Below are 20,317 nucleotides of genomic sequence, written 5' to 3' on the forward strand. Positions count from 1 at the left end.
CTGCTCACAGCATCACCCTACTCACAGCATCACCCTACTCACAACATCACCCTGCTCACAGCATCACCCTACTCACAGCATCACCCTGCTCACAGCATCACCCTACTCACAGCATCACCCTGCTCACAGCATCACCCTACTCACAGCATCACCCTGCTCACAGCATCACCCTGCTCCCAGCATCACCCTGCTCACAGCACCACCCTGCTCACAGCATCACCCTACTCACAGCATCACCCTGCTCCCAGCATCACCCTACTCACAGCATCACCCTGCTCACAGCATCACCCTACTCACAGCATCACCCTGCTCACAACATCACCCTACTCACAGCATCACCCTGCTCACAGCACCACCCGGCTCCGATGACCCTGTTGCCGTGGCGCTGCACACCAGAGCCAGGGATGAAACTGGAGCTACTGGGGCCATTTCGGAACGTTCCTTGCCTGGCACAAGCCTGGCTTTGTCCCGGTCCGCCTGTGCCACACACACCCCTGCTGCTTTCCTGGTGCTCCAAAGTGGCTCTCCAGGCATCCCAGTGGGAGCCAGCAGCACTCGGACCCCACCATCCCCGACTGGAAGGCAGCAGCGAGTGCTGGTGGTGCCCAGCGTCCTTCTCCCCTCTCTCAGCAGCTAAAGAGTAAACAGTAAGTGCCTGCAACCGGATATTCTGCCTCCCATAAGGGCATCCTGGGAATACCCACCCCGTCCTGCTCTTCCCCAGGCTGCATCCCTCCTTGCAGGCAGGTCTCACGCAGCCCATGGCTTCAGAGGAGGCAGCAAACCCTGGACCACATCCCACAACCCCTGTGACCCCCAAAAAGAGCCGGAAGAAAGGGAAGGAGAAGCCGGAGGCTGGGGCAGATGCTCAGGAAGGAGGGGATGAGGTGATGGAGCGGGAGGCCAGGATCGAGGGGCTGACACGAGCCGGGCACCGGGCGCTGGTGCTGGGCGATGGGCAGGAAGCGGTTGGGTGCTTCAGGAAGGCGTTTGTCCTGTCCAGGAGCATGGGGAGCCCCCAGCTCCGCAGCACTTGTGCCTTCAACCTGGGGGCTGCCTATGTGGAGACCGGGAAACCCAAAAAGGGCCTCGCTTTCCTCGTCCAGTCCCAGTCCTCCTTGGGGGGCAATGGGGAGCCCTCGCGGGGCCTTTATTTCAGCATCGAGGCGGCTCGCGAGGGGCTCCAGGACTTCCCAAAGGCTCTGGAGCACTTTGGCATCACTGCTGACGGTGACCGTGCGGCACAGGCCGGCAGCAGAGCCGGGACCCGTGTGCGGATGGGCTGCTGCTACCTGGGGATGCGGGAGCCGGAGCGTGCCGCTCGGTGCTTCCTGGATGCCGCCCGGTGCTTTGCGGTGGCCGCCAGCCCCGAGGCCACGGCCGTGGCTCTGAGCAGGGCCAGCGGCTCCATGCTGCAGAGCCGGGGCTTCGGGGTGGCCGAGATCACCGCGGTCCTCGCCCAGTGCCACTCGCTCTGCGGCAGCATCCGGGATGCAGCCCTGAGAGGTAACGCCACGCTCCATCCCTCGCTCCCGGTGCCTGGACCAGCACCCGCACTCAGCCTTTCCCCTCTGCTCCACAGGGAAACTCTACAGCGACATCGGGCTCAGCTATTCCCAGCTCCACATCTTCACATTGGCTGCCGAGAGCTTCCAGAGGGCTCTGGCATCCGGACCGGAGCAGCACAGGGCGGCCGCGCTGCTGCAGAACATGGGTGCTGCCCACAATGCGCTGGGCAGCTTCGGCACGGCGCTGGGCTGGCACCGGCGAGCGGTGGCGCTGCACGGTAGGATACACCGGGATGTCCTGCTCTTGGCTTTGCTGGATGTGCCCCATTCCAATCGGGTTCCCGATTCCAGGAGCTCTTGGGAACCGGAAGGCACAGGGACAGTGCTTTGGGAACCTGGCCTATGCCTGCAGCCAGCTTGGGAACCATGAGGCTGCTGCAGAGAGCTACCTGCATGCCCTGCAAGCCTTCCGGGACTCAGGTAAGGGGGATGCAGGCGAATCATCCCTGTGCTGGTGGCTCTGCAGCATCCCCATGCCGAGTGTGTGCTGGATCCAAAGGCATCAGTGATGCTCCCACCCCAGGACCGTGCTGGACCAGCACTGATGCTGCTCCTTCACCTCGCAGGGGATGTACAGGGGCAGTGGCAAGCGTGCGAGGGGCTGGGAGCTGCCTACTTCCAGCTGGGAAATTCCCCCAGAGCCATTGGGCACTACAAGGAGGCTCTGACGTTGCTTTCCCATTGCCAGGTTAGGAACATGGGGCAGGCTGGATGCTCTCCTGCATCACGGGCTGACAACCCCAGCCCTGGGTGCTGACCGTGGGGTGCTTGCTGTGCAGGACACCCCCAGAGCTGCCCGTGAGCGGGTCGTGCACAGGCTCACCGATGCCATCCAGCACCAGCTCTGCCTCCAGGGCCGCCTCTCCAGCAGGGTGAGCATCACCCCATGGCACAGGGCAGGTTGGGGCACGGAAGCATCACAGCCCAGGCAGGGCTTGGTGGACGCACCAGGGTTCGGGGGGCAGAGATGTGAACGCCTCAGTGTCCCCCCCATCCCAGCAGGATGTGTCCCCCCATCCCAGCAGGACCCGGCTCAGCCGCAGCTTCCCCCCACTCAGCCCCGCACCACCAGGACCCAGCTTCGGGGGAGCAGGATGTGAGTCACAAACCTGCTGCATCTCGGGGTGTAGCCATGACCGGGGGGGGGGGGGACGGGACTCAGGCACCTCCCACACCCCGTTAATGCCTCGGTGGCCTCGCTGCCCCCCCAGCCCCATGGAGCAGCGGCCCCGCGGATGCCGTGAGCCCCGCACCGGGAGGAGGCTCCTATCGCTGCTCTGCACCCTCCTGTGACGGCGGCAGCGCCGGGAGCGCGCACCGGGACCGGCCACGGCCTCGAACCCGGAGCTCCGCAGCTCCCCTCCGGACACCCGACGGGGCGGGCACGGGGGACACCCGGCTCCGCCCCGGGGCCGCTGTGCGCCTGCTCCGTGCCGAGCCCTCCGCATGCCGGGAGCGAGGGCGCTGCTGGGGCTGGGGCTGCTGGTGGCTGCCGGGGGGGGGCGGCCGGGGGGTCGCTGCTTGAGCCGGGGCTGGGGCTGGAGCCGGGATCCGTGGGGCGGCCCCCACCGCACCATGCACGGCTCCAGCGCCGGGCCCGGCCCGCGGGGGCTCCGGTTCCTCGGGTACGGCCGCAGGGATGCGGGGGGGGAGATTGGGTTGAAATAGAGGGGGGGTAAGAGAGCGGTTGGGGGTAACGCGGTGGAGGGGATGGGGCAGGGCCATTGGGGTGCATGGGGGGGGGTAGGAGATGGGTGCTGTGATGCGCGTCCCCCCTGGGGCTCTTCGCAAAGCTGAGGGCATCTGAGCCTCCACAACGGGGGTGCAGGCGGGTTTTGGGGTCCCCATAGGTGCCATTCCCCCCCCCCATTCAGGCAGGATGAGGCCCAGGCCATCGACCAGGAGCTGTTCACTGAGTACAAGTTCAGCGTGGACCAGCTGATGGAGCTGGCAGGGCTGAGCTGCGCCACGGCCATCGCCAAGGTGGGTGCACAGGAGCACGGGTTGGGGGGGGTCCCTGCATCCTCAGCATCGCCCTCCCAGCACCTCCTGCCCCGCTCCAGGTTTATCCCCCCAGCTCCTTCACCACGAGCCGCCCTGCGGTGCTGGTTGTGTGCGGGCCAGGGAACAACGGTGGTGATGGTTTGGTCTGTGCCCGGCACCTGAAGCTGTTTGTGAGTCCCTTGTGCACCCCCCGAACCCATCAGCTTTGGGGTTCCTGCTCCTGGGGCTGTGCCCGGTGCTGGAATTGTGCTCCCATCCCTGTTGTTCCTGCAGGGCTATGAACCCACCGTGTATTACCCCAAGCGCCCAAGCAAACCCCTCTTTGAGGGCTTGACCACCCAGTGCCAGAAGATGGACATCCCCTTCCTGCCTGAATTCCCAGCCGAGGTGAGGATATGGAATCAGCCATGGAAAAGCCCTTTCAGCTCAGCCAGTCCTGACTGCCAAGGCCACCGCTAACACATGGCACTGAGGACCTCAGCTACTCCAGCCCTGCCCTGGGCAGCCTGGTCCAGTGGGGCAGGAATTGGTCCTCAGCTCCATCTAAACCTGCCCTGGTGCAGCTTGAGGCCGTTTCCTCTTGTCCCATCCCTTGGGAGCAGAGCCCAGCCCCTCCTGGCTCCATCCCCCTGAGCCTTCTCTTCCCCATCTGAACCCCCCGGGTCCCTCAGCCGTTCCCCATCCCTTGTGCTCCAACCCCTGCACCAGCCCCATTGCCCTCCTATGGCCCCGCTCCAGCCCCTCAATGAGTGGTACCCATTGGGCAGCCATGCCCAGGGCTGGTTTCCACCCTCCCCTCTGCAGCCTGCGCTCATCGATGAGCTCTATGGGCTGGTGGTGGATGCGATCTTCGGGTTCAGCTTCAAGGGAGCCGTGCGGGAGCCCTTTGGCAGCATCCTCAGCACCCTGGGGCACATCACGGTGCCCATCGCCAGCATCGACATCCCCTCGGGTGAGTACCTGCTGCCCCCAAAGGGGCCCAGTTTGGGGTCTTCCTGGCTGCAGCTTGTGTGGGGGGCTCGTTGCAGGTTGGGATGTGGAGAAGGGGAAGGCGGATGGGCTCCATCCGGACATGCTCATCTCGCTCACGGCCCCCAAGAAGGCAGCGCTGCACTTTGAAGGGCGCTTCCACTTCCTCGGGGGCAGGTTCGTGCCCCCAGCGCTGCAGGAGAAATACGCCTTAAACCTGCCCCCGTACCCCGGGACAGAATGTGTCCTGCAGCTCACCTAGAGCGGGGGCTCGGGATGCTCAGCACGCTCAGCACATCCATGGGCTTCAGGCCTCCCCAGTGCGATGGAAGCTCAGGGCAGACCAGGACGTTCTGACCTAATCCCAGTGTTTGGAGGGGTAAATGGGATCCTCTGGGAGAGTTTCATGGCAATAAAAGCTTTATTCGTGCCCTTGACAGAACATTTCAGTGCTCTGTGGGGTCTGTCCCATGTGTCCCTCTGGGATTGACCCATCCCCAAGGGGTCCCTGGTTGGAACTGGGGATGCTCCCTGATGGAAGTAAAGCTCAATCCAGCTCCAGCCCAAGCAGTCCCAGCCCAGCATCCCCAGGCAGGGATGAACACTCAGCCAGGCCACAAAGAGCCCAGAGCATCCTTGGGCACCAAGGACAGGAATTGGGACCCTTGCAGCCAGATGGAACCAGCCACAGGGCCCTTGCTCACTCTGGGTCCTTCTTCCTCCTCCTCTTCTTCTTCTTCCTGGGGCTGTGTCTGGCCTGGTCTGGCCCATCTGTGCCTTCCAGAGGCATCTCTGTCTGAGCTGGTTCTTTGTCCTGCTGCTTCTTTTTCTTCTTCTTCTTCATCACAATTGGCTCTTCTTTGTTCTCCTTCTGCTTCTTCTTCTTCTTCATCACAATTGGCTCTTCTTTATACTCCTGCTGCTGCTGCTTCTTCTTCTTCCTCTTTGCAGCCTTCCCTTCCTCTCCTGCCACCTCCTCTTCTCCATTTGGCTCCTGCTTCTTCTTCTTCCTCCTCTTTACATCCTTTCCTTCATCTCCCTCCTCCTCCTCGCTCAGCTCCTGCCTCTGCAGCACCTTGGCACTGGCTCCATCCCTGGACTCTTCCCTTTTCCTCTTCTTTCCCTGCCTCTCGGGGGGCTCCTTGTGTCCGTACGTGGCCAGGAATGCTCGTTCCTGCTCCTCCAGGCGCGCCAGCTTGGCACTCATGGTCAGGCCGTGCCGGGCACCCCTACAACAACCAATGCCACCGGGGTCTGGCACCTCCCTAACAGGGTGCGTGCCCCCCAACCTGTCCCAGAGCCCTCCCCCCCCAAGAGGAGAGGGGACCCCCAGGACCCACTCACTTGTGTGCTGTGCGGCCCCCACACACTCGCATCAGCTCCTCATCCGTCAGCCTGTGGGACACAGACAAGAGCAGCGCGCTCAGGACCTGGGGTCCCCCTTGCAGCATCACCCCCATAGCCCTGCAGGGTGGGGATGGAGCCTTGCCTCCTGGCTGAAGACAGGTCCAGCTCTTCCTCCTCCTCACTGCTCGCAGAGCCTGTGGGCTCCTCACCGTGTGCTGTGAGCGTGGCCGACTGCAGAGAAGGGGGCACCAGGAAAAAGGGGGTCTTGGGGGGGCAACAGCAGCAATGGGCTGGGGAGGCTGCTCTGGGAAAGGGGGTGCAGAGCTTGGGCTGCCCCCAAAGGCATTTACCTTCACGAAGCGGCCATACAACAAACTGGGGGTGCTGCCGGCCTTGCGGGGCTTCTTATTGCTGATCCTGACTCCCTGCTCGGAAAGCGCCTTCACGGAGATGCCGTCCTGCAGGGATGAGAGAGGGAAAGGGCTTGGGAATGCTTAACCTGAGGGGTTCCATCATTAAACCCCATCACCAGGGCCCCCCCCCGGGTCCGACCTGCCCAGCATCCACCGTGATGTTGGCAGCAGCCTGGTTGAAGACGTGGTCCCACCAGTGGAAGGAGAAGGGCTCGGACGCGTCGTGTCCCACCTGCGGGAGCACAGGAGATGCTGCCACCGGCCCGAGCCCCACCGGGGATGGGGGGGACGGGGATGGGGACCCGTGACTCACCCCGGCCGTGCCGCACTTCACCTTCACCCGGATGGGCTCGGCGATGCCGTGCTCCTGCCGGCCCAGCCCCTGCCCTGCGGATAATGGCTCCGTCATGGACCGCACCGGCTCCATCATGGATCAAATGGGTCCCATCACGGCCCGCACCGGATCCATCACGGCCCGCACCGGATCCATCACGGACGGCACCGGTTCCCTCACGGCCCGCACTGGATCCCTCACGGCCCGCACCGGATCCATCACGGACGGCACCGGTTCCCTCACGGACCGCACCGGATCCATCACGGACCGCACCGGATCCCTCACGGACGGCACCGGTTCCCTCACGGACCGCACCGGATCCATCACGGACGGCACCGGTTCCCTCACGGACCGCACCGGATCCATCACGGACGGCACCGGTTCCCTCACGGACGGCACCGGTTCCCTCACGGCCCGCACCGGCCCCGGGGGTGTCCCGTGGCTCGGGGCACACACGCGGTGCGCTCCGCCCCGCACCTCGCCTCCAGCCGTGCCGCCGGAGCTGGCTCTCGGCGAACAGCAAACCGCGGCCCGGCGGCCCCGGCGCGCTCATGGCGGCGGCACCGGGACGGGACCGGGATCGGCACCGGGATCGGGACCGGGATCCAGCCCCGCTCGCTGCCGCCCGCAGGAAGTGCAGACTGCGCATGCGCGGGGGGCGGGACCACCATGGAGGGGAGACACGTTACACACATGTAGAGGCATGTACAAGGTGTGTACGGACATGAACACGGGTACTCACACATGTACACACATCTACATGCACATACAGGTGTAGCACACATGAACACACATCTACATGCACATACAGGTGTAGCACACATGAACACACATCTACATGCACATACAGGTGTAGCACACATGAACACACACGTATACACACTGACATGCACATACATGTATGGGCACACATGTACCCATTCACACATGTACAGACGTGTACACAAATATACAAGCATACAGACACATTTACACACACACATGCATGTAGTCACCCATGTACATACACACACGTGTACACGCAGAGGAAGGGCAATGCCCAAAAGCCACCCAAAGGTCTCCCCTCTCCCTTCTCCTCCCCAGGGCAGCTCTGGTGCTCTCGGCCCCATCCTTGAGCCCTGAATCCCAATCCTAAGGGAAGCACACACCAAGCCCCTGTATCCTGCCTGCTCCGGGCATCCCTGGCTCAGGAATGCTGCATCCATGTGCACGTACTGGGAGCACGGGGTCAACTTGCTGTGGGAAGTAAAAATAACCCAAGTCAAAGCCATGTGGAGATGGACCCGACTGGGACATGGTCACATCCTGCTGGCAGCCGAGAGCTGGAGGTGGCCCAAGCACTCTTGGAATCATGGGCTTCATTGGGAATCCTGGGCTTGGGTTGAAGGGACCTTCATGGGCAGGGACCCCTCCCACTGGAGCAGCTGCTCCAAGCCCCATCCAGCCTGGCCTTGGACACTGCCAAGGGATGGGGCAGCCACAGCTCCGGTTAAAGCCATTCCCCCTTCCCAAATTCTTCATTGGAGAAGTTGCAGAGAGTCCCCCCCCTCCATTGCCTGTGCCCCCCTCAGGAGGTTAAAGCCGGGTGCTCACCTGGAGAACCCAGGCTCACTGTGATGCACAGACACAGGCACTGCCCTGCCCCATGGAGCAACCACTGTTCCACCTACACTAAGTATTGATAGATCCCATCTCCCAGCTGGGGAGCAAGCAGGTTTTACAGGTATACAGGATTCCTCCTGCTCCTTCTCACTGCCCAATCCTCCCCCACCAACAGGAACACCCAGGTGAGAGCAAGTATGGAAAAGCAGGGATAAAATGCACAGTGCAGGGGGCACTGGCACCATCCAGCTGCGAGCAGACACCTCTGGAGTCAGCAGAACCCACTGGTTTCAATGAGCAGGTCATCCATACAGAGCAAGAACCACCAAGTTTACCTTGTCCTACACACACACACTTGAGAGCCCCTAATTCAAAGGGAGCTTCCTCAATGGAAGGTGGGAAACTTTGGGCAAAGCTGCTGCAGCATTTCTTAAGTACTTCAGTGTCCATAAGGTTTCCTGTCCCAGCAAGAAGGGAGCCTGAGGTGGGGAGGCTGCTCAGCACCCAGCGTTATCTGCAAGAGGGGGACAAGAGTCATCACATTTCACATGGGGAAGCCCATCAGCTCCAGGTGGCAAGCAAGGAAGATACATGGAGTGCAGGGAGACGGATGGTTGTGCGCATTTATTTGTCTTTGATAAAAATGGGATGTCAATTACACAGCCATGGAGGCTTTGGGGGGGACGGGGGACACCACATCACCCTGCTGCTCCTCGAGGAGCTCCCTGGGCACATTCAAACACCAAAGTGAGGGGGGAAAGGAAGGGATGGAGGATGGAGCTGAAGTGGGCAGAGGATGAACTTCAGCGTTTCCCAATGAGGTGAAAAGATTCTGCTCTTTGCCTTTTGGGTTTGGTGGCAAAGAGTTCCAGAAATGAGCCCATTGAGCACAAGAGCCAACCCCCTCCCTGTGACACTGTGCAAGACCTGACCCTGGGCACAAACACAACCTCTCCGTCACTGTTCTGCTGCACAGCACTTGCAACTCAAGCTCGAGACCAGCAAAGCCTGATCCCTGAAGGCATTTAAGCTCCTTTACACCACCCAATGAGTGTAAAGAGGCCGCATTTCCATGTTGTTGTCCCACACATCAACCCTCTAGCAGGTCACCTGTGTGCAAGGGCCACAGGCTCAGTTCATCCAATGGAACATTAAGACAAAGAACAGCAGAAACTTGCAGGTAACCTCTTATTTTTTTTTCCTCTTTTCTTTTGATCCAGGGTGAACGAAACCAAACCCTAAACTTGGCTCAAGATTTAAATATCTGCCTGAAAGGAGGGCTAAGGGCAGGGCAAAATCATGTACAGTTTAAATCAAGCTACTCCAAACACAATCATTCCGGTAAGTAACTAGAATATCGCCTCTACCATCTAGAGAAAGAGAGAAGAGTGTCTGAAACAGGGCATATTTAGGAAAAAATACACATCTGAAGTCTCTGTGGCCACGATGAGAACTGGAATCCACATACAAGCCAGTTAAAGAGCATTTCAACATGAAATCTTAACTTAGTAGGAAGGTCAGGGTTAAGCTGTATCTTTTTGTGTTTTAAATACATGGACAGCTGTCAGATATGAAAATGATGGTGGGCTTTCCTGAAAGATCCCCTTGTGCATGTGTATGGATGCATGTGCTGACGCCTGTGGGGCAGCATGACAAGAGTTTAGGAGGGCTGGGAGCCCAGCAGTCTCTCAATAGCTGCATTGATGTCTCCACCAGTGGCAATAAGAGCCTGGAGGTTGGCCTCACGGTTAATGAAGCCCATGGCATTCAGCTGCTCCAGCTGCTGTTGGAATCGCACTTCAGGGCTCTGCGCCTGCAGAGGGAAAGGACAAAGACCTTCAGACTCAGGCAGCAAAGAGCAGCACCCAAAACGGGCAGTGATGGCCAGGCAGGGAGCATGAGGTCAGCTTTAGGTGCACTGAAATACTTCAGGCTCATCCATAGAATCCCCGACTGGTTTGTGTTGGAAGAGACCTTGAATCTCATTCAGTGCCACGGGCAGGGACCCCTTCCACTGGAGCAGCTGCTCCAAGCCCCTGTGTCCAACCTGGTCTTGGACACTGCCAGGGATGGGGCAGCCACAGATGCTCTGGGCACCCTGTGCCAGCGCCTCAGCACCCTCACAGGGAAGAGCTTCTGCCTTAGATCCAACCTAAATCTCCCATTTCAGTCTGAACCCATCACCCCTTGTCCTGTCACTACAGTCCCTTCATCAAGGTCCCTCTCCAGCATCCTTCAGACACCCAAAGCTGTTCTGAGGTCTCCATGGAGCTTCTTTTCTCCAGGCTGAACAACCCCAATGTTCTCAACCTGTCTCCATATAAGAGCTGCTCCGGCCCCTGCTCATCCTCATGGCCTCCTCTGTATGCTCCAACAGCTCCATGTCCTGATGGTGGGGCCACCAGAACCATACAGTTCGGTGATGTTACCCAGTCTGGCAACAGCAGCCACACTGCAGCACTGGAGGAGGAGGATCCCTGACACTCTTGTTTCCAAACCTCTCTAAAGGGTTATTACACCCTGAAGCCATCCTGAGCCACCTTGGCATAAAGCACCAGAGAAACCTGCCCGGGACCACATCCCTGGAATGGGGTGGGATGGGGACAACCTCTACCTCCCCCTGGAGATGACCACCCCTCATCAGGGCATTGGCATGGAGCCGGGCATTACATACTTGAGAGCTTCCTCCGGCCAGCAGCTGGATCATCTGCTGCATGAGCTGCTGTTGGGGGTTCCCACCCCCGGCTGGAGAGGCACTGGCCGGCGTCGAAGCAGAGGGAACGGGGTTCTCCGGGATTGTGCTTCCTCCCGTGGAGGACGGGGGCATTCGAGGCATGCCGAAGGAGCCGAGGCTGCAGAGGAAAGCAGGGGTGATCAGGAACAGGCTGCCCACACAGCACCCTGTCCCTACCCACCCACACTGTGCATCTCCTGCTGTACACAGGGAGGGAACTCGTGAGCGCAGCTGATACCAATGACAGCAAAGGAGAGATGGGAAGTGGTTTCCAAAAGGAAGACTTCCAGAGTGATTTGGGTTGAAGGGACCTTAAAATTCATCCAGTTCCAACCCCTGCCACGGGCAGGGACCCCTTCCACTGGAGCAGGATGCTCCAAGCCCCTGTGTCCAACCTGGCCTTGAGCACTGCCAGGGGTGGGCCACCCAAACCTTCTCCATTCAACCCACCCCAGTGTCCCACCATCCTCACTGGGAAGAGCTTCAGCCTAAGAGCTCATCTCAATCTCCCCCCTCTGGCAGGTTAAAGCCATGCCCCTTGTCCTATCACTCCATGCTCCTTGTCAAAAGTCCTTCTCCTGCTTCAGCGCAGGGTCAAAGACTTGCCCCGTGTAGCACAAACAAGCAGCAAGCCCTCATTAGCTGCAACTCAGAGCTCCACATGCATCATGACAGTGCCCCAAGCAGATCGCCATCAATCAACAGCTATTCTGCCTGCTGGCACAGAGCTCTGCCTGCAGAAACCCACTCAGAAGCACTTGTTACCTTGGCACTAGTCCTGGGGCCTCCGTTTGCAGCGTCTGGAGTCCCTGCTGGATCTGGAGGAGCGCCTGCATGGCGCGGGGGTTGGTGAGAATGGAAAGGGAATCTGGGTTCTGCATCTGGGAACAAAGGCACAAAGACACAGAGGTACCAACCAGCCAGAGCTCGGGCAGCCAGGGAGCCTCCGGCTTCAAACCTGAGCAGCCAAGAGCAGAGCTGCACTGCTCGCCCTGCAGCCAGAGCCAGCCTGCGAGCCTGGTTCCTCCTCCAAGGCTCCAGACTGCAGGGCTCATCTACAGAGCTCCTCAGGATTTAGAGCCAACTTCCTAAATGAACTGGGTGAAATCAGATTAGAGCTGGGGGCACAGGCCTTGGGAATGCATTACTGGAATGAAGCAGCTGCTGGAGCACAAATTGCTGGTTTCCTTTCTGTAACCTCGTTACAGTGAGAGGCTGTCCACAGAGGAGTTTCATGGAGCTCAACTACCCTGAAGTCCACCTTTAGGTAATGCAGATGACTTACTGCAGGCTGCCTTCTCTAAACAAGCTCTTCCTTGTTGTCCCCCCTGTGCACACCCCAAGCCACCCCAGCCCACATGCTTCCTAGTGCACTTGATTAAGCAGCCCAGACTCTCCCTTTCCTACAGAGGATGGAGAAGCTCTGGAGCCCTGGGGCTGAGAGCAGCACAGGGCCAGACAGAGGCCTTTACCTGCTGCAGGAAGACAGGGAGCTGAAGGCGAAGCTGTTCTTGAAGCTGTGGATTCCCAGCAAAGAGGGGGACATTTACCATGATCTAGCAAGAGACAGCACACGTAGGTAGGGTCAGAGGGTTGCTGCCACTGGCTGTTAAGCCCTATGTAACTAAGCCACGAAGAACAAGTCAGTCATGCCCCTGACTCCCTCCCTGGGCTTTCAACATGTTCCCCTGCTATAGGGGACTGAAACAGGACAGCTCAGTTCCTGGCAGCTGTGTTAAACAGTGGCCATGGGCAAAGGAAAGGGCCATTCCAATGTCCCTTTGAAAGCCACCTTTTTTGTTAGGGGCTCTGCTAAGACACCAGGTTCGGTACTGTGGAAGCCTTCAAGCAACTGAGAATACATCAAAACTGCCTACACTCCCTGAGCTCTCTGTGTGAGGAACCACTCCAACTAGAGAAGCAAGCACAAGCACCGTGAGCTGATGACAGAAGACAACTGCAGTGCTTTTACCTGTGCTGCAAAGTCCGGGTTCTGGGCAAGAGTCTGCATCATGCTCCTCATGTAAGGGGCAGAGATCATGTTCTGCATCAGCTGAGGGTTTTCAGAAATCTGCTGCAGGAGTCCTTGCATCTCTGGGCTGTTAAACATCCCTGCAAGGGGAAAGGGAAGAGAAGAAAAGGAAAACCTCTTATACAAGCTTAAGCACTGCTGCAATGCATACAACAGCAACACGTTCATTTCATCCCCTAGCCAACAGAGACAGCCACGGCAATGCTTTGCTTGCCACCCTCCCATGCTCTTGTGGGCTGCAGGGACATTAGAATTCCCTAAGTAACTTTCTAACAGGGCACACCAGAAATAACCCAGTTGTGCTTGAAGCTGGGCTGGAATCAGTCATCTGGAGAGCAGCCACGGACAGGCACCTGAATGCCAGAGGGAGCTGCCCCCCCTGGAAGCCCAAGTGACTTGCTTAGGCAGCAGCATCCCCTGGCTCCTCTCTTGCCTACGTACCAGCCCCAATGCTAGCAGCATTCAGCCCAAAGGGGTTGGATACAGTCGGTGTGCTCTGGGTGGCTGCTGAGCCAGTGCTGCCTTCGCTGCTGGGCGCCTGGCTCTGGGAAGCAGGAGGTGTGGGGCTCCAGGGGTTTGGTAATGGTTCTCTGTTCTCCGTCCGTAAAGGCTGCGAGCTGGAGCTCTCAGAATTCCCCGTCAAGGAAGAGAAAGGATTGTTGCCAAACTAGGGAAAAAGAAGAAAAGGAGAACCACGATCAGTTAGTCCCAGCAGAGAATGTCAGACTAAACCCACCACGGCAGGAGCTGGGGAACAGACCAGCACATTCATCCAGGTCCAGAACTTGCTGAGCTCATGCTGTAATTTGCCCCCTGAGAAATGTGTATCTACAACACACCTCCCTCAGAAAAAGACCAGGCTCAAGGAGTGGCCACAGCCTCAGATTTGGCTCCCAAATGCAGGGCTTCCAAAGATCCCTGTAAAGCCAGCACCCGGACATACCAGTAGGTAATGCTAGACTGGAGTACGTCTGCAGAGCCTTTTGCAGACAGACCTGTGCTCCCTCCTCCTGTGCTTCAAGCCAGCTGGAGCTCAGCCAGCTCCAATCCAAAGGCATCAGGCCTGAGCTAATAAGTAAGCCAGGCTGAGAGCAGAGGGCTGTGCTAACGAAGCTTCCCAGAGGTGATGGCTGGCATCCAGCCTGCCTGCAGACCAAAGGAGCCAGGGCAGGTCTCTGCTCACACACACCAATGCAGATGACAGGCACTGCACAACGTCTTCCTGTTAGTGGCTGCCTTTATCACACAGAGCAGCCACAGAATCCCAGATTGGTTGAGGTTGGAAGGGACCTTAAAGCTCCTCCAGTCCCAACCCCCTGCCACAAGCAGGGACACCTTCCATTAGATCAGGTTGCTCCAAGTCATGCCCAGCCTGGCCTTGAACACTGCCAGGGATGGAGCATTTACCACTGCTCTGGGCAATCTGTGCCAGCACCTCAGCGCCCCTACAGTAAAGAACTTCTTCCCTGTATCTAAACCCCACAGCCCATACCTGCTCCCTGGCTGCACTGAACATGGGCTCCTGGATGTCCGTGTACATCCGGCGCAGGGCGTTGTATCCTCCTGGAATGCTCTCGAGGTTGCTTAAAGCACGGTCCTGGTTCCGCATCATCTCCTGCATCATGGCAGGGTTACGAGCCAATTCCATTGTCTGGGAGAAGGAGGAAAATGTGGAAAGCTCAGGCCTAAATGCACTGTGGAAGGCTGGAATGGATTAAGTGAGCGGGGAGCAGCCCAGGGGTATTCTACTGATCCAGCAGCCAAGTGGTGAAAGAGTTAAACCTGGGCTCCCAGAAGAAAGAGTATAATTAAACCCATTTCAGAGCCAGAGAGCAGAGAGATCATTTATCCAAGCAAAGAGAGCCCCCGGATCCTGGCTCCTCCCACCCATGCTCAGCTCTTCCTTCCCAACCTCAGCTCAGCTGGAGGAGATTGTTTTGTTTCTAAGCACTATCAGAACATCCAAACATTTAACACCCATATGTTCCCACTCAAAGGAGATGGACTGCATTCAACAGCTGAGAAGGTGGAATAGACTGGATCCTTCCCATTACAAAGAAACCCAAGAAATTCACCCTCTCTAAAGTTCTGATGGGTCTCCCCTGCAGAAGAAACCTCCAGCTCCCATCTGAGGTGCTGCTCATGCACAGTTTGGTTCTGCACCTCTGGACTTTCATGTGTGGCTGACAGTGAAAGATAACTGAGAAGCAGATGGAAACCAGGCTCATTGAGCAATAAAGACCTTCTGACAAGGCTTCCTGGGACAGCAGAGTCTTGTCAAGGGCTATTTAATACTCAGGCTCTCACACTCCCTTTCCGATGAACCTTCCATCTTCCACTCCTCCAGGGAATGGGTTCCCTTTGTTCTGGGATTGTATGGAAACCTTTAGGATTCCAGCCTACAACCAGTGCTCCCTGCTCTGCTACAGGCAGTAAAATACTGACTGTGCAGCTCTGTAGTCTGTACTTTATCCAGAGAAACTGAGAGAAACAAAAAGCTTGTGCAGTAGCTTCACTTCTTCCTGCCTGCTTTTTCTCCCATTCCTGACTGAGAACACAACATTTTACATGCAGCACATTAGGATAATCCCAATATCCTTATTTTGCCCAACACGTGATGGATTCAATAGCCCTGAAAGGAAGATGAGAGCTGCAAGTATGTGGGCTGAGTACTCAGTATTCACAAAACTCAAGACCACCATCTGTTTGGGGGGAGCTTACAGCAGGAAGGAAGAGATCTCAAAAATCACTGATCTGGCATCACACACTCCCTTTGGAAGCTGGTCCACAAAGATGCTCTTGAACATGCTTTCAACAGGCCCTGGCACGTGCCTCACCTGCCTCATGAGCTCTGGGTTATTCAACATGTGGCTTATCTCTGGATTTCGCTCCATAAGCTGCTGCATCTGGGGATTGGCCATGATCATCTGCCTCATGAGGTCGGGGTTAGACATCATGTTCTGCACCAACGGATTCTCCATTATCTGCGAAAGCATCTCTGGGTTGGACATCAGCTGCCGCTGCATCTGCTGCTGGAGCTCCATGAAGTTGGCAGAGCCCATCCCAAGGTTGCCCAGCCCAGTGATGCCACCAAAGCCAGCTGGAGAGGGAACAACACACAGTGAGAAGCGTGAGTCAGTGACTCTCAGCATCTGCAAGAGGACAAGCACCCACACTGATCTAGAGGTAGTCTATATCCCTGTGGCAGCCAACTCTGAGGGAGAACACCCCCTAAACATGATTCACGAAGGGCTTTGGCATCACCCATGGCAGAGAAACTGAGCTACACTGCTGGAAATGACTCCTGCAACACCCACAGCAAGCAAAGAGAGCTACAGGGCTCAGGAACCCCAAGTCCCTGGGGTAATCCTAGGAAAGTCGTCTTTGGTGTCACACCTCACAGCCATCACTTACACAGGATGGATGGAGCACTAGTAGGGCCTCCATCTCCAGGACTTCCCATGGTCCCTGAGCCACTGCTCCGCCTGCTGCCACTGCCGGCGTCGGAACCGGCGCTGCTGGATGTGGAAGGCTGAGATGGGGCAGCAGGAGAAGAAGGGGTTGCACTGGGGGCAGAAGCAGCATTGGGGGCAGAAGCAGCAGAAGTTGAATCTTGGACCCTGCAAAGAAACAAGAAAGGCAGCATTAAACTCCAGAGCTGCAGAAGGGTGAGCGGAGTCCTCTGTGTATGGCCCCCGCCAGTTATCCCCACATTCCCACCTTCACGGATGGATCCACAGCTGTGCTCCCAGATGCCTTCCATCTAGCTGGAATCTGCCTCTCATCCTGCATAACAGCCCCTGACATCTCATCCTGGCCCAGGCAAAGTGGTTTGACTGGTCTTACCCCCAGTTACATCCAACTCTTCCTTGAATCCCACTGAACTATTTACCTCAGCTATATCCCTGAGCAATGAGTTTGCTCCCAACAGGAAAATCCTCCTGCTGCTTCCACAGAAACCACAGGAGGTTACAGCAGGGCTAGTGCATGGGGGAAAACAAGGATCTGCTGCTCTGCAAATCCTCCCATGCACTGAATATTCCCACCAGTGCTCCTGAGGGCAAAAATAAGCATCGGCATTACTCAAACCCAAAATTCATTTTACTCACCCCAAATAATGCTATTATGCCACTGACAAGTTGGGGTTTCCCCAAAAAAAAAAACCCCTTTCTCAAGCTCCTTTTCCTTTTTCATTCTTATTCCAGGGCTTTAAATATCAAACCTGAAGGGCTCTCTCCACGGTCCAGAGAATGGGGAAACAAAGCAAATAAGAAGCTGAACCAAAAAGGAAGAAGGAAGCTAGAGAAAGGTCACTTGGTTTCACTCAGCCAGGAAGAGGCTGGGATGTTCTCAGCACTTGCCTATGACTATCAGGAGGGAAAACCAAGAACAAGCAGCTCAGGAGAGCTCTTGTTTCCCTTTTGAAATGGTTCACGAGTACCACAGGCAGCAGTAAACAGCATCAGGCTACCTGGAGAGGCTGAATCCAGAGAGAGGCCTCCTGCAGAAGCTGACAATACACACGGCTTTGTAAAGAAGAGGGGGGAAAGAAAAGAAGGCACTCATCTTCAGGAAGCCAATAGGAACCACACAAAGAGCCACAGCTCCCAGGGAGCCTGATGAGGCTGCAGCAGGGAGCCCCAGAAATGGTTGTCAAGGGGGGGAGATCAATAGGATGTGGCTGCACATCACTGTGAAGCACAGCAACTGTTCCCTAGAACCTTCTGGGCTCCATTGGGTAGCACTGCGATGAGCACAACTCTGCAGGGATCAATCCTGTGTCCCATTCTCAGATGGACATGAGGGAGCTCAAGCTGGGAGCTCCAAGGGGTGAGCCTGCTGCATGCACATGGCCTGAGCCTCCCCGCAACGTGCAGCACCAACCTCTCTGCCCCTGCAGACATGCCTCTGGGTACCACACAGAGGCACTGCTCTGCCTTACAGAGTGCTCTGCACTCATGGTGTGCCTCCCACAGCACCTGAGAGAGCCTGAGCTCGGGCTCAAAGCAGAGGTTACGAGAGGAAGGGAAAGATTTTTCTGGGTGTTAAGTTTCCATTTCAACACAAAGCCATTGAGAAAGGAACTTTTGTCAGCAGCATCTTCTCTTGGTTGGAACTGGCATCAAGTTCCATGGGGTTCTTTCAAGACTACCAAGTTATAAAGGCTCAAAATACAGGGGCTGTGTTAAAAAAGAGCCAACCCCCTCAGGAACTTGCCACTGTGTAACCTAGGAGCAAGAGACCCAAGGATAAACCCCACTGCTGCACAGCGGAGAGAGCTGGGATTCATCTCCTGATGGATCACCACCACCAAACAAGTCCTTCAGTCACCAATAGGGCAGAAATGTCCCCCCATGATTTCCCTGCATCATCCATTCACCCTCAGCCCCCAAACCGAAGCAGGTTCTTACTTCTGGGGAGTCTTGATGACCAAGTGCACAGTCAGCCCATCTTTGATCCCATGTTGATTCAATGTGTCTCCATCCTTCAGGATCTTCCCAGCGAAGATCAGAACCAGCTGATCCTGTTTGGCTTTAAACCGCCTGGAAATCTCTTCTTTGAACTGAAAACAAACCCCAAACAAAGCATTGCTGAGGCCAAAGGAGCAGAAATGGGACATTCATCCTCCGGACAGCCCATCCATGAAGGAAACAGCAGCAGGAACCACCAGCACCTCACCCAAAAGGAGCCCATGCAGGTACCAAGCAAGCTGCTGAGGATGTTTGCTGAAGGTTTCCAAGTGTGTATCCCAAACCTAATCCAGATACCCCATTTCATCTTCTCTATCACTGAACTGTTTCTGTCTGCTTGATGTTTTTCCTAAGGAAAGCCCAACTCAGCTTTAATAGAGGCCAGAGCTCTACAGAAAAGGGAACAATCCTTTAGCAGCCAATGGAAATAAACTAGGTCTTCTCCAATTCCTATTTCTGCAACTGAATTCCCCGTGAGCTCGCTACACCACACGGACACCTCTGCTCTCCTGCGTGACGGGTGCAATGAAGCCTGTCGTTGCTAACCCAGCCGGGGCATTCCCAACTTGATTCCCCATCAAGCCTTGCATTTGGAAGCCACCAACTGCAGGGAATTCACAGGGAAAGGCCAGCATGGAACGGAAAGCACCAGAGGAGCTCACAGCCTTCACACCAGAACCCTCCCAAACAACAGCCCTGGCCTCATCCTGCTCTCCGGAGTCCTCCAGCCCCTGCCTACCCCACGGCTCCCACCTCTTCCAGGCCTCTCACGCCATAACCTCGTGCCCTCCCTCTGCCCCACAGCAAGCCAAGAGCAGTGCCCGTGACACCGCGTCCCAGTGGGCACAGCCGCCGGCAGCGCTGGAGCCAGGCCCTGGGCAGCCCACACAGGGGCTGCTGCTCCCTTCCCTCTGCTCTTTACATCCCAAACCTTGCCCACCCCCCCCAAGTGCCCGGAGCCGCCCCACCACAGGCAGCCCCACACGGCCTCATCCAGCCCGGCCCCTGCCCCCCATCCCAGCACCCTCCTACCTCCAACCTCTACAGACCCCCCCAATTTCACCCCCCCCTTTAGCCCTGTCCCCACCGGCCCCATCCAACCCCCCCCCCATGCCCAGGGCCTGCTCCCCCCACACCGTTACCGGCTCCTCCAAGCCTGCCTCGCACAAGGCCCCGAAGGCCGGGGGTGCCCCCCCCCGCTTCCCATCGCCGCCGGCTCGCTCATTCCCCCCCCCAAGCCCTCCCCTGTCCCCACCACAGCCATGTCCTGCCCCACACCGAGCTCCTGACCCCCCCAAGCCAACCCCGCAGCCAGGGCCCCCCCTCGGCCCGGCCCAGGCCCCCACCTCGCGCACGGAGGCGCCGTCCGCGATGACGATCTCCTCCTTGTCCTTAGGGGTCTTCACGGTGACGCGGATGAGAGCTCCGCCGGGGCCGGTCTCACTCTCCCCACCGGGGCCGGACCCTCCTCCTCCTCCTCCTCCTCCTCCTCCTCCGCCGCCGCCGCCGCTCGGCTCCGCCATCTTCGCCGCCCGCCCCGCCAGACCGGGCCGCCGACACAGAGAGGTGGAGAGAGAGCGGCGCCACGGCCCCCCCTCCTCTCCCGCGGTGGCAACACTGCCCCCTGGTGGAGCGGAGGGAACCTGCCGCTGGGGCTCGAACGGGACCGGGGGACGCCGTTATCCGGATCCCTCCTGCACCCCCATGAGCTGGATCCATCCTGAACCCCCATTACTGGATCCATCCTGAACCCCCATTACTGGATCCCTCCTACACCCCCCATGAACTGGATCCATCCTGAACCCCCATTGCCTGCCTCCATCCCGCACCCCCTTTAATGGGG

At 57.8% G+C, this 20,317-nt stretch overlaps 4 protein-coding genes across 4 annotated transcripts; 2 read left to right on the forward strand and 2 right to left on the reverse strand.

Annotated features, from left to right (window-relative positions):
- Positions 1–689: 689 nt before the first annotated feature.
- Positions 690–2,704, forward strand: TTC24 (tetratricopeptide repeat domain 24). The gene is made up of 6 exons (XM_034071313.1): positions 690–1,506; positions 1,583–1,786; positions 1,860–1,988; positions 2,135–2,256; positions 2,348–2,440; positions 2,699–2,704. Exons 1-6 carry the CDS (start codon positions 762–764, stop codon positions 2,702–2,704), a joined length of 1,299 nt encoding a protein of 432 aa, XP_033927204.1. The 5' UTR covers positions 690–761.
- Positions 2,705–2,999: 295 nt separating this feature from the next.
- Positions 3,000–4,980, forward strand: NAXE (NAD(P)HX epimerase). The gene is made up of 6 exons (XM_034071275.1): positions 3,000–3,193; positions 3,443–3,551; positions 3,632–3,742; positions 3,846–3,959; positions 4,377–4,524; positions 4,601–4,980. The coding sequence occupies exons 1-6, from the start codon at positions 3,015–3,017 to the stop codon at positions 4,801–4,803; spliced, it is 864 nt and encodes a 287-aa protein (XP_033927166.1). The 5' UTR covers positions 3,000–3,014; the 3' UTR covers positions 4,804–4,980.
- On the reverse strand, positions 4,944–7,251 carry LOC101873315 (G patch domain-containing protein 4). Its single transcript, XM_034071273.1, has 7 exons — positions 7,113–7,251; positions 6,615–6,688; positions 6,441–6,533; positions 6,239–6,346; positions 6,031–6,119; positions 5,886–5,936; positions 4,944–5,770 (listed from the first exon to the last, which is right to left on the reverse strand). The coding sequence occupies exons 1-7, from the start codon at positions 7,186–7,188 to the stop codon at positions 5,242–5,244; spliced, it is 1,020 nt and encodes a 339-aa protein (XP_033927164.1). The 5' UTR covers positions 7,189–7,251; the 3' UTR covers positions 4,944–5,241.
- A 1,591-nt stretch (positions 7,252–8,842) lies between these two features.
- UBQLN4 (ubiquilin 4) lies at positions 8,843–19,997 on the reverse strand. Its single transcript, XM_034071224.1, has 11 exons — positions 19,821–19,997; positions 18,415–18,566; positions 16,418–16,623; positions 15,841–16,103; positions 14,496–14,654; positions 13,445–13,670; positions 12,944–13,083; positions 12,444–12,527; positions 11,737–11,852; positions 10,912–11,089; positions 8,843–10,050 (listed from the first exon to the last, which is right to left on the reverse strand). Exons 1-11 carry the CDS (start codon positions 19,995–19,997, stop codon positions 9,898–9,900), a joined length of 1,854 nt encoding a protein of 617 aa, XP_033927115.1. The 3' UTR covers positions 8,843–9,897.
- Positions 19,998–20,317: the final 320 nt, after the last annotated feature.

Source organism: Melopsittacus undulatus, chromosome 20, assembly GCF_012275295.1.
Source record: "Melopsittacus undulatus isolate bMelUnd1 chromosome 20, bMelUnd1.mat.Z, whole genome shotgun sequence".
In the NCBI taxonomy this organism is placed as follows: Eukaryota; Metazoa; Chordata; class Aves; order Psittaciformes; family Psittaculidae; genus Melopsittacus; species Melopsittacus undulatus.